Below are 13,273 nucleotides of genomic sequence, written 5' to 3'. Positions count from 1 at the left end.
CATGAACACGGGACGGGAACTACCTCGTTATGTGACGCGCGACATGCTAAATGTACATCCACGTAAAAGGCTCGATACAAAGGACGAGATATCTTTCTTAACGACGACACAGTGACATCGGTGTGACCCGCAAAGTAGTCTCCCACCAGGTTCTGCTTGTATGCGTATGCATACAGGATGCAACGGGGGCTGCTCGCCAGCCCTGTAGGGAATCAAAGGCGCTCCACAAGCTTGTAACTAATGCTTGGCGGAAATTTAACTCCTTTCGCTAGATTTCTTCGGCTTGGGAGCGTGCTCTTGCTGGTGTTACTTGCAAATGGCCGGCACGCGCTGGGTCAGGGGCTTGGCGGGGCACAGAATTCCTGCCCAACACCGAGCTGCGGCGCCACGTTCTGCGACCTGGCTTCTTGCTCGCTAAGCTTGAAGAACTCGTCAGCGCCAGGCGGGTCAGGTGCTATCGCGAGCGCTGGCGACTTGATGCGGGAATGGCTCCCGGACCTTGTCCTGACGTCGGCAGCCGGCGTCGGTGCGCTTCGCCTGACCGATATCCAAGCGTTCAGCGGGAACTGCTCGGTGGTATCAAAGCTGCAGAGCTGGGCCTGTTCGTTCAAGTCCTCGGCCAGGTGGCCACCTGTTGGCGTGGAGGTGAGCGAGAAACCGCCACTCTTACCGTCCCCCGTCCCACGCGCCCCTCACGTGCACGCCTGGTCCTGTCTCTCACCCATACCGTGCGTGAGTATACCCTACCCTCACTTTCTTTGACCCTTTGCAGGCCGGGCCGGGCTATGTGTACTTTCCTGAGCTGTCCACTTCAACCAGAGCCGCGAGCCCCGCGCTGGCGGCCTGGCGCGTCAACGTCACGTGCCCCGCCGCGGACTGGGCGACGCTGGTGGGGCCGCTACAGCCGTGCGGCACCGTCACCGTACGAACGGGCGAGCAGCTTCTCGCAGCTCTGGCGCAGCTCCAGCCCACCCATGCACAGCTGCTCCTCACACTGGCGGCGAACATCTCGCTGCCGGCCTCGCCAACAGACCAGCTCAGCCCCAGCTCGCCGGATGACAGCAACCCACTGGGGGTAATCTACCGCAACACCACGTTTGCGGGCCTGCGAGCCGGGATTAACAGCAGCAGCGCGCCCGCTGCACTCAGAACGGAGCTGGACGTGCGCAGTCGTCGCAACGCGCTTCAGCTGCTCACCACGCTTCCGCCCGGCGCGCTTCCCCTCACCACGATGCCCTCCTCCTTGGGAGCAGCGGCCAACAGCACCAACAGCAGCCCCATCAACACGAGCAGCAGCAGTGGCAGCAATAGCTCGGCGGGGCGGGTGGCGTTGAACCTGTGCGACCTGACACTGGTCAATATGCCGCCCGGGCAGCCCTCCACATGGCCTGTGGGGCTCACTGCAGTGGAAATGTGGCACCTGGGGGTGGACAGGTGAGCGTGTGTGTGAGGGCGTGTGATGGCGGTGAGGATTTGGAGACGGAGGACCGGGAGCACAGGAAAGCGTGTGGTTATGCGTGGTCGCTGCAGCGCGCCGTGTGCTTGCGCTACTTGCGCTTCCGACCCAGTTGGCGACAAAGCGTCCGGCATTCTGCCGTGGCATACAGTCTTGCACGCGCCGCCGGCGCCACCTGCTGTCGCCTGCCAGCAGCACCTGCCAAAGCACATGACGGGGCGAGTTGACGTGCGGTGTTGGTGGTAGCTCCGCAGCAGCCGCAAACTGACATCGTAGCACTCGCACCTGCTGCCACCGTACCGCAGGAGCCCGGGCGCGCCGGTGCAGGCCCGCCACGTGCGCGTGGCCCTCATGTACAACGTGGGGCAGCTGCGGTACCTCAGCTTCTGGTGAGTGTTGTACTGCCGCCGTACAGCATTGCCGTACCGCCGTACAGCGTAGTGCTTAGGAAGCGAGTACCAGCGGCCGCCGGTGGTTCCACCGTTGGGCGCGTGCCGTGCCGTGCCGTGCCGTACGTGTCGTGGGATGGCTCGGGTGGCGCGGGGGTCCTTTTGCAGATCAACCTTTTCCAATTCTTATCAATTCTTCCCCGTCATATGTATAAGCGCGCATTTCACGTGATGGTTGTGTTTCGATGCACGGTATGCTGTCAGGTTTGCGCGGCTCACATCCATGGTTGCGGAGGAGCAGCAGAGCGCCAAGTGGTTGGGCGACATCCTCACCCCGCCGCTGCAGGTGGGTGTGGCGGATGTGGTGTGATGCGTGGCTGGGCGGCTGGGTGGCCGGGTGGCTAGACGGGTGGGTGTGCCGGGTTGACTGGTTGGCGACCGATTGGTTGCGCTTGGAACGCAGCGGCTGCATACGGTACACGAAGCCCACATCCGCACCCCGCCCCCGCACTTTCCAGGCGACGGACGCGGACGGGCAGCTCACGTCGGTGGGCACGACGCGGTCCTATCTGGAGAAGTACAACACCACCACCGCCGCAACGCCGCTGCTCACGGCACCCATGCCGGCTGTGGTGGACCTGTGGAGCGTTGAGGACCCGCCCGCGGACCCCTCCATCATCCTCTTCGCGGCCAACGTGACGCAGCTGAGGGCGCAGCTGCAGCGGCCCTGGAGCGGCCCGCGGGTGCGTGTGCGTGTGCGTGTGCGTGTGCGTGGTGATGGATGGGGTGCGCCTTGGGGTGTGGCAGATTGAGCGCGCGCGTGTATGTGCGGACCCTGGGGTGCCGTGCGTGGGTGGGCCGCCTGTGGTGAGCTGCGGGGTGCTTTTGAGTGCTGCATGTGTTTCACAGTCCTTTTGCTTTGCTTGTTCGCGCCTGCCTTGGCCAGCAGCCAACCACCCCCCGCTGCCGTGACTCACACATGCACATTCTCTTACAGGTCATCGTGCTCCTGGATGACATCGTGCTCGACGCCAGCAACTGGTCAAATGTAAGATTTCCTATCTGACCTGCGGTATGATTTCTTGTCACAACTGACACCGAAACCCCGGCCTTGTCCACGCTCCACCGCGCTACTTTCTTCTCGCTCCACGGCCCCACAACACACCCCATACCTCCCACGCCACGCCACGCCAAGCCCCATCCCATGCCCAAACCCCAACCCAATCTCTGCCACTCCCAACCCACCCACAGGAGGGCATCCTGGTTGCCAGTGACATCACTGTGTCGGGCCCCTCCGCCGCCGGCACGCTCACCACCCCCGCCGCCGTGGCCGCTTTCTACTCCAACCTCTCCTCCTCCCCCACCTCCCCCACCTCCGCCCCCACCACCCCCGCCACCTTCGCCTCGACCATTATCGCGGAGCACCGGCAGCACAGCCGCCAGCTACTGCTGTACCTCAGCAGTCTGCCGCTGGCGTTGCCGCCGCCCGGCAACCGCCTATCGCTACGCAACCTTCACGTCGTCAACGCCTCGCTGTCGGTCACGTGGGCGCTGCCGGCGGCGCCCGCCGTGCTGCCGCGCGTGCCGGGCTACGACTTGTGGCGTGGAAGGTGCGGGCGTGTGTTTGAGAGCACAGCGGAGGGCAACACGCGCGGCACTGTGCGGCTGTGTTAAAGAGCACAAGGAAAACATTACGCGTGTGCGGCTGTGTGTGTGTGTGTGTGTGTGTGTGTGTGTGTCAGGTGTTGTTGTGCACGTGTGTAGCGTAGATGGGTGAAGATGGTAATGTCAAGCATCCGTGCAATATGTAAGTTTACCTCCTTGCAAATGTGCGCAGGTGCTTGCCGGGCTTTAACGATCAGAGCATTGGGCGGTTTGAGTTCAACGGCTGCTCCGCCGATGCGCCTCCGGGTGGGTGCGGACAGATGTGCGACCCATAAGCGACTCCTTGCTTGCCAGCAACTAGCCAGCGACCTACATCGTGCCTCTCGGTACACTCGTGCCGAACATAGGATGCATATGATGATACGATTTTGCAGGCATCTCATGCTCGTTCTGTCGCTTTCACTCCCTTGCTGCGGCGCAGATTTCTTCGCACTGCTTAAGCTGTTCAACAGCCCCACATGTACGACCAGCGCCGCCACCGGTGCCGTCGTTTGCACCGTGCCCGGCGTGGCAAAGATAGCAGCGGGTGCGTGTCGTGCGTGCGTGCGTGCGCGCGGCCATTGCATCCAGTCGGCAACCCGCCGCCCTTGCCTCCCCACCTGGCTTCCGCTGTACACTGCACCATTGTTGTTCATGTGCTTTTCATGTCTATCGGCACCGCTCTGCTTCACCCCAACCGGCCCCAACCATACAGGCTTTCCCTACCTGCCCGATGAGCTCAATGGCCTTTTCAACCAGCTGCTGGTTGCCAGTGGCCAAGTGCCAGTAAGTTCCGCCAGAGCCGAACATCCCGAGCTAGCGCAACCAACCTACAAAGTATGCGTGACGTGGCGGGGGTTTGGGTAGTTGCCGTACACGTAGTTGCGTGGCGTACACGACTTTACGCGTGTGCCCCCTCGCTCCCTCCCATGCCGCCACACGCGCCACCCGCAGGTCGCTCAACCCACCAACGACACGCTCTTCTACACCGCCCACACAGCCGGCGGGGCCTGGTGGAACTCTACCACCTTTCACCTAATCCCCCAGCGAGCCACTGCCCCCAGCAGTAGCAGTAGCAGTGGCGGTAGCGGGAGTAGCAGCGGCGGGAACGCGACGGTGGCGGCGGCCTCGCCGCCGCCGCCGTTGAGTGTGATGGCGCTTGCGCTGTCGGGTCCGTGCGACTTACAAACACGTGAGTTGGTTAGCTGTCTAGTGTGTCTGGTGCTTTTTTTACCCAGTGTGGTGCGCGGCAGTGTCCCGCGCCTGCACCTCAATAATCTGCCCTGACGACCGGACTGCATGCCTGCCTACCCTCTGCGCAGTGCTGACCCTCCTACGAGCTGCAAACTCCAGCTCCAGGACCAACAGCAGCGGCAGCAGCGGCGGCGCCGCCAGCAGCAGCACAGACACGGGAGTCATTGTGGGGGCCGTTGTGGGCTGCGTGGTGGGCGTGGGGCTGCTCGCGGCAGCTGCTTTCTTCGGCCGTAGGGCTTACCTGACACGGCATGACCAGCGGAGGGACCAGGAGAAGCAGCGGGCGGACCAGGAGAAGCAGCAGCCGGATACGCAGCAGCACAAGCTGCCTGCTGCTACCGCTGGCGAGCGCGATGGCAGCAACGGCGACTTGTGTCGTGACGCGAAGGACGACTCGCTCTCCGGAGCAGCGGACGGCGGCGCGGCACCTGCAGCGGACAGCGGCTGGGGCTCCAGCAGCAAAGGCGCAGGGAAAGCGGCCGTCGCAGTGGGCTCAGCCGCTGCGGCTGCGGCGGCTCCTGGTGTGGCTGGGCTGTCACCGGCAGAGGTCCGGATCTCCATCTCCCAGCAGGAGGATGGCCCCGCGCAGGAGCGTGCACTACTGGCGCTGCCCTTAGCTGCTGGTGGTCAACATGATGTGGCGGCGGCGGCGGCGCATGCCGATGGGGCGCCGCAGCACTTGTGGGAAGGTAGCGCGTTCAGCAAGAGCTTCGCAGCCGGCACGGTAAGTCTGCGGTCAAGGGGGCTGCTCTAGCTGCTCATAATGGAAACATGTCTTCATTTTGCCTTCCATTAAAACAATGGGCCGCGTGCGGTGTGGCGCGAAGAGCTGAGTCGCTGATGCATGTGGGTCGGGAATTAGGCGGAGTGTCGCGCGCCCTGCAAAGGTTGCTGCCAATGATTTCATGCTGCCGTAAACGCATTCCGTAAACGCAGGCCGGCGGCGCGACCATGCTTGAAGTGGTGATGCCCGGCGTGGCCCACGCCGCAGCGGCGGCGGCTGCTGCTGGCGGCGGCGGCGGCGGCGGCCGCGCGCACCCAGTGGATGGGTTTCCGCTGCCGCCGCCGCACGGCGGCTGGGGCGGCCACTCGGCTCTGCCGTCGTCGCTGCAGATGGCGCCGCCAGACACACCGCAGCAGCAGCTGCAGCAGCCGCAGACGCACGTGAAGCATGCGGAGCTCGTGCCGCCTGGGGCGCTGCCGCCGGGCACGGCGGGCGCAGCAGCAGCAGCAGCAGCAGCAGGTGGTGCAGATGTCCTGCGCGCAGCTAGCCTGCTGCCCGGAGGGGCGTGGCCGCCACCACAGGGGCTGCCAGGCCCGCACCCGCCGCGGCCGCCGCCCCCCATATCGCCGCTGCAGGCGCACTACGCGGCGCCGGGCGTGCGACGCGTGATGGACATGCGAGCTGGCGACGGCATGCCGGGTTCCGGGCCTGCCAGCGGCGCCACAGGCGGCGGCGTCATGGGGCCAGGCAGCGGCGGCGCCACGCCTCGTGGCGGCTTGACGTCGGAGCGCGAGGCTGGCTCCTCGGTGGCCGCGGACCTGATGCAGCAGACGTTGGCTGGAGAGATTGACGGCCTCATCCGCAGATTCCAGGTGGGTGGCAGGCGTGTGCTACCCCCGTGTGCGTGTATGTGTGTGTGTGTGTGTGTGTTAAAAAACGAAACGAAAGCCAGTGTGTGTGTGTGTGTGTGTGTGTGTGTGTGCTGCGGGAATCCACGTGTGTGCGTGTGGCACTACTCAGTAGCCGCCGCAGTGTGGACCTTCCGCTCCTGCCGACTGTGCTGACGTGGGCTTTCGCTGAGGCATGGCGACCTGGCGGGTTCTCGTTGGTTGGCAGTCTGTCTACGTGGTCCATGCCTGACTTCCTGACTGAGTGCCTGCCTGACTGCCTGCGCTGTGCCCTGCTGTGTCGTGCTGTGCTGTGTGCAGGACACCACGCCGGTGGGCGCTCAGCCCGTCAGCAACGGCGGCCAGCAGCGGCCGCGCGTGCTGGGCAGTGGCGGCTGTGGCGTCGTGTACAAGGGTGCGTGCAGCGGCGCTGGTTGGGAACGATGCCACGTTTCGACGTTGTGTACGCCATGCGTCATGCATGCACGCACACGCACGTGTGTGTTTTTGTGTGTCTCGGACTCGCTCGGACCTGGTGCTCCACCTGTTGCTCCACGCCCCCTCCTTACACCTGTGCAAACTCCGCTCCTCACGCGCGCGCCTCCCGGCAGGCGAGTGGCGCGGCCTGCCTGTGGCGATCAAGGTGGTGCTGCTTCAGGAGGGCGACAGCACGCGGCGGCGCGAGCGGCTGGTGCGGGAGGTGGCGTTGGCGGTGACGCTGTCGCACGCCAACGTCGTGCCCACCTTCCACTACACGTGAGTGTCCTCGGCCTGATGCTCCGCGCAACCGCTGGGTGTCGTTCCGCGACGGCGGCGCAAGCAGGCGCGGGGCCGGGGGGCAGGGCTGACAGGGTTTTTTCCATGACCACATTGACCAGGGTTCAGGTCAGGGCCTGCATGCAATTCCCCGGCCGCATGCCATGCCGTTCAACACCCTTCCCGACTCTCTCCGCCCATGCTGCATACCCCGTCCTCCCCCCGTCCAACCACCGCTCGCAAACCCCTGCAGTCTTCAGTGCACCCTGTACCGCTTTTCCAAACATCCTTGCAACCCCCACCGCACGCCGCCCCCGCAGCGTCCAACCGGTGGAGGTGGCAGGCCTGGCACATATGTCCCTGCCACTGCCCGCCGCCGAGCCCCCGCTCCCGCCGGCTGCCGCTGGCGGTGTCGGCTCGCCCGCACCCACGCAGGCGTCGGCGGGTATGCCGCGTTGCGACGCCTACAAGCTCTCCATTATTATGGCGTATTGCGATGGCGGCACGTTGCGTGACGCGCTGCGGCTGGGGTTGTTCCGCAAGCCCTGGCCGCCGCCAGCAGCGGCGCCGGCCGGTGGCGGCGGCGGCAGCGGCGTCACGGGTTACGTGCTGGGCGGCGGCGGCTTACACAACCAGCAGAGTCAGAATCAGGTGTATGTGCAGCGGCAGGGCTCGAAGGCGGCTGCATTCGTGGCGGCCCTAGGCACGGGCGGCGCGCCGGTGGAAGGTCCACCAGCAGCGGCGACTGTGGCAGCGGCTGTTGGAGGGGGTGCGGCCGCGACCTCGCCCGGCGTAGGCGCCAGCCCCAGCGCCAGTACCAGCGCCGAACCAGCGCCGCAGCAACAGCAACAGCAACAGCAGCCGCAGCAACAACAACAACAGCTCGGAAGCAGTAGCTCCTCTCTCTTGCCGCCGCTGCAAGAGAACGCTGGAGCAGCAGCGCACGCGGCGGTGGCAATGCCTTCTGCGGCGGGTCGGCGTGTGTCGACGGGCCCACCCAGTGCTAGAGGGCAGGGGCGACGGCCATGCTCCTCTGGACAGATACAGTTGCCGGCGGACGGCGGCGGTGGCGCCGCCGCCCCCGGCGGCAGTGGCGGCAGCGGTGGCGCCGGCGCCGGCGCCACGGCAATGGGCTCGGCTGTGGTGGACGGCGAGCAGCAGTCGTACCCAATCTACCGGGCTTGGAGGGACGTGGGCGCCTCTCCCAACCTGGTGAGCGGCAGCGGCCGTGTTATGGCATGGCCTGTGCCCAGCCGTCCCACGTATCCAGCCCCGGGTTGACAGCCCATGCTTGCGATTTGAGTCGCTCTGCCTTGCATACGGTAGACGGCTACCACCCACCAGTATCGGTGCATGAGGTGCACACCAACGCACACATCACACCAACCCACACATCCACCACTTCCACACACCCCACACGTCCCACACACCGCGCATATCGCACATCACCGCACAGGCCCTGGCCCTGTTCGCTGCGCTGGACGTCGCCCGCGGCCTGGAGTACCTGCACACCTGCAACGTGGTGCACGGCGACCTGACTTTGCAGGTGAGCGTGTGTGTGTGTGTGTGTGTGTGTGTGTGTGTGTGTGTGTGTGTGTGTGTGTGTGTGTGTGTGTGTGTGTGTTAAACAAAGAACAAACGGAACAATTCCGCCTTACACGCGCGCGCAGTTACCATCTCTCTCTCTGTGTGTGTGTGTGTGTGTGTGTGTGTGTGTGTGTGTGTGTGTGTGTGTGTGTGTGTGTGTGTGTGTGTGTGTGTGTGTGTGTTAAAAAACGAAACGAAAGCCCGCCCAATGACGCGACGGAGTTACTTACCGATACCTACCATTTTACCGAGCGTCGCGTGACTGTCGTGACCCAGGTAGTCATACTTACCCGCGATAAGCCTGGAACCCCACGGGCGACCATTCGGCCTGACCCCGCGATGCACCTGTATGCGTCCATGCTCCGCACCCTGGGCGCGCTAAACAACGTTTACCCAGCACGCCTAATTCCCAGATTCCCGCCCGCTGGTGGTAGTCGAGCTCACCTATAGGCAAAAGCGGAAGCGTGGGCATTGTGTGTGTGTGTGTGTGTGTGTGTGTGTGTGTGTGTGTGTGTGTGTGTGTGTGTGTGTGTGTGTGTGTGTGTGTGTGTGTTAAACAAAGAACAAACGGAACAATTCCGCCTTACACGCGCGCGCAGTTACCATCTCTCTCTCTGTGTGTGTGTGTGTGTGTGTGTGTGTGTGTGTGTGTGTGTGTGTGTGTGTGTGTGTGTGTGTGTGTGTGTGTGTGTGTGTGTGTTAAAAAACGAAACGAAAGCCCGCCCAATGACGCGACGGAGTTACTTACCGATACCTACCATTTTACCGAGCGTCGCGTGACTGTCGTGACCCAGGTAGTCATACTTACCCGCGATAAGCCTGGAACCCCACGGGCGACCATTCGGCCTGACCCCGCGATGCACCTGTATGCGTCCATGCTCCGCACCCTGGGCGCGCTAAACAACGTTTACCCAGCACGCCTAATTCCCAGATTCCCGCCCGCTGGTCGTAGTCGAGCTCACATATAGGCAAAAGCGGGAGCGTGGGCTTTGTGTGTGTGTGTGTGTGTGTGTGTGTGTGTGTGTGTGTGTGTGTGTGTGTGTGTGTGTGTGTGTGTGTGTGTGTGTGTGTGTGTGTGTGTGTGTGTGTGTGTGCTTGCAAAGAGCACAATAAGGGCAAGCACAATTTTGCGTGCATGTATGCATTTGTGTGCGTTTATGTGCGTGCATGTGTGAGTGTTTGGGTGCGCCCGTCTGCTGCCTGTATTCTACATCATCGCAGTCACTGTAGCAAGTTCCCGATCCCGAAACTGCATCCCATAACGCAACCGGGTATGCATGGCGTGTCCTCACACCTACCCGCACCTGCCCGCGCCCACAGAACATCCTGCTCGCCTCCTGCGACCCCGTGTTTCCCGAGCTGCTCGGCAGCGGCGTTAACCTCGCCGACCTGCTGTGGTTCAACAGCGTCAGTGTCGGCGGCGGCAGCGTGGGCAGCGCGACGGTGGCAGGAGACGGCGGTGGTGGCGCGGATGGCGGCGGCGGTGGAGGAGGCCGCCACATGACGGCGGCTGACGTGATCTTTGCGCAGCAGCAAATGTTTCTGGGTAGCATGCTGCCCAGCCTCTGCGTCCCGGACCAGCCGGATTCGTGGAGCGAGGATATTCTGGGGCCGCCGCACGCGGTGCCGGCGGCGGCGCAGCACGCGGTGACGCAGGCGGTGAGCAAGGTAGCGGAGGCGCCGCCGGGCCCTGCAGCAGCCTCCTCCTCGACCGTTGACAATGCTGCGGCGGGCACCACGCCGGGCATCACTGCGACCGGCCATGCCACAGTCACCACCGGGACCACCAACGCCACCACCGTCAGTACCGGAGCCTCGTTAGGCGCGGCGGCGGTTGCCAGCAGCGGCTCTGGATTGATAGGGCTTACCCCCATTGACCTGAACGACGGCGGTGGCGGCGTCTTGGCCGATGCAGCGGTGGGCACCGCCGCAGCGACAGCCGGGTTGGTGGCGGACTCGGCGACGCCATTCCGGCGTCCAGCCTCCACATCCACCGGCACGTCCGGACCACTGTGGGTCTCGGGCACGACATCGGCCGCGCCTGCAGCGGCGGCGGCGGCGGATGGCCGCCTGTCGGGAGGCAGGACCGCTGCGTCCGGTCTGTCTGCGGGCGCGGTGATGTCGGGTGGCGCGGGCGGGGTCAGCGCCAGCGGCGCGGCGGGAGGCGGCACGAGCGCGCGTGGCGGCGGCGGCGTCGGCAAGCCGCTGAATGCGGCGATGCGCGCGGCACATGTCATGCCGCTGCTGGGCCAGGTGCGTGGGCTAACGGAGGAAGGGCCGGGGGAAAATCAGGTCCAAACCCGGTGCATCGAGCAGCAGCGGGCTCGGCGTGCTCGCTGACTGCGCGCGTGTGAAACCCAGGCATGCCGTGCCCGCTGTTTGCGAACCCCTGCCTGTCCCAGCCCCATGGCCTGAATCCCCCTTCACTGGCACGGGCCGGACAGCTCGCGCCAAAGCCTCGAGCGGTAATTGATGCTTCACAAATCCTTCTTGCGCGCGGTTGCGAACCTGTCGTGCAGGTGTTCAAGATCAGTGACTTTGGTCTGTCGGTTCGCCTGGAGGGAGACGAAACGCATCGGTCCGGTCTGCACCAGGTGCGGGTGTGTGTGTGTGCGCCTCTCCAGTTCCCAAGTATCCGGGCTTCAGGTACTTTTTGCTGGTTGATCACTCTCCCCTCACGCTTCCGCACCGCGCTCCAGCACACACGGCATCGCAACAAACCCATGAGTTGCCAGGCCATCAAACCGCGCCACCAGCCAACTCATCCACACACGCGCACATGTACACACACGCACGCATGCACGCACGCACACCCGGGTCGACCTCTTACCCTTGTGGTTTCTTCACACACAACCACGATGCTACAGGGCACGCCCTTCTTCGCCGCACCCGAGGTTCTGGTGTCCGGCAAGGTGTCGCCCGCCGCCGACGTCTACTCCTTCGGCATCTGCCTCTGGTGCCTGTCCCACGGCGCCTCGCTGTGTCAGCTCCGCCAGCTGCTTCCCCACATCTTCACGCCCGTAGCCCCCAGCCTGCTGGCGCACATGTCGCCCGAGCTGCCGCCGTCGCTGCGCAACCTGCTGCGGCGGTGCCTGGCGGGTGATGCCAGCAAGCGGCCGGCGGCGAGTGTGCTAGTGGCGGAACTGACAGGGCTGCTGCAGGTGGTGGTGGGGCCGACGCTGGCGCCCGTGCTGCTTCGGGCAGAGCGGCGGCAGCGGGAGGTGGGGCGGGCGGTTGCGGGGATGAGCTCGTTACAGGCGACGTCCCTGCTGGCGACGGCACCGGGCGGGGTTGGGTATGGAGGTGGGGGTGGAGGGGCGGCGGGCCATCGGTCGCCGCTGTCGCCGAGGCAAGCGATGGCTACAGGTGGCGGCGTGTGAGGTAGGCTGCATTTGTGTTTGCACCTGGCCATGTTTTATGAGGCGGGGGTGTGGTGGGGTAGATGGAGGCGGCGTAGTGGAGGGAAGGCAGGGCAAGCGGCACGTAATTGGGGCCCATGGTGGTGGCATGGCGGCGGTGGCCAGTGCGGGGGGGGGGGAACAGACGGTGGGAGCGGGGCGGGACGGAGCAGCAGGAGCTGAGCAGGAGGTGGAATGGGCTTCCTTGGTGGCGGGAGCTAGTTGTGGCCGCCGCGAGGCGAGGCGAACGTTTCGCACACTACAGCACTCAGCCTCATCACATGGTGCATGGCTCGCGCAACTGCACGTGTCGTGTTCAATGCAATGGAGGGAAAATAAAGCGGCCGAGTCTGGCATGAGGCACCGCGGCGCAAGAAAGGGTGGCGACAGCGCTAGGTCGCACCTGAATTGCGCCAGCGCCAGCCCGGGTAGTGGCGGTTGGGGGGTATGGTTACGGTAGGTATGACGTTGCCAGAGTGCGGGCGGCAGTGCGGCATTATGTTTCGGACTCTCTCACTAGGTCCGAGGCATGGGATTTTGGGCATTCATCGCAATGCCGTTGCGACTTGCTCCGTATGAACGTGTTGCTTGCAGTGCTCTCTTGGCGCAAGACCCAGAGCTTGCTAGTGGTCCTGCACGCGCAACAATGCACGTGCCTGTCCAATTATTAGTAATAAGAGGGATTTATATGAGGCGCCTGGCATGGACGGTGCCAGGCATGCTGACATGACTATTCATGCTTGACTGGTCTTGCATAGGAGTGCGAGGAACGCGGGGGCGCGGAGAGAACGGTGTAGAAATACCGCAACATCTACTTGTGATCATGTTGCTACTGATGAACTGCTTATTTTCTAACAGACGTTGAAGGGGGTGTGGAACGCACGCGGCAGTGCTCTTAAAGGTAGGGCAATACTGCGGCTGCGTGACCATTCAATGTAGGCTTGGCGAAGTGCTGACCTTCCTACAGATGTTGCGGGGGTGTGAAATGCATGCGGCAGTGCTTCTGATGATGGCGTGATCCTATGCAGTACGGAACGGTGTGTGCCAGTGCGGACAGCAGAGCTTGTGATCTTACCATTGTGTTGGTAGCCCGCATGGCGTCCTCCACGCTTTCCTTTTACCTTGTAAATCTTCCTCCTCAGAATTATGATTATCGAGCACAGCTCCACACACGTGCA

At 63.9% G+C, this 13,273-nt stretch overlaps 1 protein-coding gene across 1 annotated transcript; it reads left to right on the top strand.

Annotated features, from left to right (window-relative positions):
• The first annotated feature begins 54 nt into the window (after window positions 1-54).
• CHLRE_04g224450v5 (uncharacterized protein) lies at window positions 55-13,235 on the top strand. The gene is made up of 20 exons (XM_043061957.1): window positions 55-645; window positions 773-1,434; window positions 1,762-1,845; window positions 2,110-2,191; window positions 2,364-2,588; window positions 2,843-2,893; window positions 3,097-3,455; window positions 3,683-3,756; window positions 3,932-4,036; window positions 4,205-4,275; window positions 4,444-4,681; window positions 4,812-5,467; window positions 5,680-6,339; window positions 6,676-6,769; window positions 6,966-7,110; window positions 7,431-8,322; window positions 8,567-8,656; window positions 10,018-10,950; window positions 11,217-11,291; window positions 11,565-13,235. Exons 1-20 carry the CDS (start codon window positions 478-480, stop codon window positions 12,075-12,077), a joined length of 6,177 nt encoding a protein of 2,058 aa, XP_042925309.1. The 5' UTR covers window positions 55-477; the 3' UTR covers window positions 12,078-13,235.
• The last annotated feature ends 38 nt before the right edge of the window (window positions 13,236-13,273 follow it).

The sequence above is a fragment of the Chlamydomonas reinhardtii genome, chromosome 4, assembly GCF_000002595.2.
Source record: "Chlamydomonas reinhardtii strain CC-503 cw92 mt+ chromosome 4, whole genome shotgun sequence".
Classification (NCBI taxonomy): domain Eukaryota; kingdom Viridiplantae; phylum Chlorophyta; class Chlorophyceae; order Chlamydomonadales; family Chlamydomonadaceae; genus Chlamydomonas; species Chlamydomonas reinhardtii.
This window is presented reverse-complemented; position numbering and strand designations above follow the sequence as displayed.

Coding starts and splice junctions, on each gene's coding strand:
- CHLRE_04g224450v5 (XM_043061957.1), top strand. CDS start 478: ATGCGGGAATGGCTCCCGGACCTTGTCCTGACGTCGGCAGCCGGCGTC. Junction 1,435..1,761: donor TGGCACCTGGGGGTGGACAG/GTGAGCGTGTGT, acceptor ACCGTACCGCAG/GAGCCCGGGCGCGCCGGTGC. Junction 2,894..3,096: donor ACGCCAGCAACTGGTCAAAT/GTAAGATTTCCT, acceptor ACCCACCCACAG/GAGGGCATCCTGGTTGCCAG.